This window comes from Bison bison, unplaced genomic scaffold (assembly GCF_000754665.1).
Source record: "Bison bison bison isolate TAMUID 2011002044 unplaced genomic scaffold, Bison_UMD1.0 scf7180017858664, whole genome shotgun sequence".
Taxonomy (NCBI): Eukaryota; Metazoa; Chordata; class Mammalia; order Artiodactyla; family Bovidae; genus Bison; species Bison bison.
Window position 1 is genome coordinate 1 of NW_011489236.1, and position 1112 is coordinate 1112.

General features: G+C 64.1%; 1 protein-coding gene across 1 annotated transcript in view; it reads right to left on the minus strand.

Moving 5' to 3' along the window:
* Positions 1-469: 469 nt before the first annotated feature.
* Positions 470-1112, minus strand: part of LETM1 (leucine zipper-EF-hand containing transmembrane protein 1) — a 26736-nt gene continuing 26093 nt past the window's right edge. The window contains exon 10 of the mRNA XM_010828555.1: positions 470-788. Within this exon, the coding sequence (XP_010826857.1) occupies positions 613-788 (176 nt within the window). The 3' untranslated portion in view covers positions 470-612. The remainder of the gene's footprint in view (positions 789-1112) is intronic.

Below are 1112 nucleotides of genomic sequence, written 5' to 3' on the forward strand. Positions count from 1 at the left end.
ACTGGCACGTGAGAAAGCGCCGCGCTAGCTAGTTGAAGAATTAGGTGAGAATCCAAGGTCACTCAGAAAAGGACGTGGATGCCCACACGAGAGCGTCAGACGAGGTTCCCAGGAGCCGTGGAGATGGCGGGCGTGGTCTGCTCACTGGTTCACACCGATGCTTAGGAGTCCAAGTCTGCGACACACGAAGCAGCTTCTCCAGGCCGAGAAGGCTGTGTCTGCCTGGGGCACCTCTGCGGCGGGTCCCTCCTCCGCGGCAGACGTCACCGAGGGGCGAGCAGGGAGGCCCGAGCCGCCTCAGGAGCCAGGGGCTGTGCAGGGCCACAACCCCCACTGGCCGCCACCCTTGCCCGCCACGGCCGGGACCCCACAGCGCTGGGCCCCCGCTGACCCAAAGAAGCCTCGCTGGATGGGCGCAGGGGCTCCGGGCTGACTCAATCTTCATGGAATGATGAATGTTAAAAATCACTTGATTGTGAAGTTTCTGATTTATTCCTGATAAAATATTAGTTCCGTCACTAAGGATCACTTCAAAACAATCAGCATAATGTTGGGACCACTGCGGTGGGAGGGGGCGCGTGGAGGCCCGTGTGCCGGGGGGCTGGGCCGGCCCTAGTTCTGCACCTCGGCCGCCTCCTTCTCCGCCTTCTCCTTGGCCTTCTCCTTCTCCTCCACCTTCTCCTCCTTCTCCAGCGTGGCCACGATCTCGGCCACCTGGCTGGTGGAGATGTGGACGTCTTCTTTGTCCACCAGCTCGATGACCTGTGCACACGGGAGGGGGCACAGGGCTCAGGTTGCTCTGCCCCTCACGGCAGAGGCTCCCTCAGAGCACAGCCAGCGAGACGTGGCGACTGGCCAGGCAGGCCCTCGGCACCGTCCCCCTGGGGGCTGGGGTCCTCCATCCACCCTGGCCTTCTGAGGACCAGACCCCCCCACCCCAAGGAGCCAAAAGACTCCAGAGCCCAGGCCACACACAGCTGGGAGAGGGGCTCGGGGGGCAGGAGGCCTGAGGTCACAGGCCTGGGCAGGACATCAGCTGGGCCTCCCGGGACCCAGGGCCACAGGTAGGTGGGCTGCACAGCCCAGAGGCTTCAGGGCAGGCCCCGAGGGGC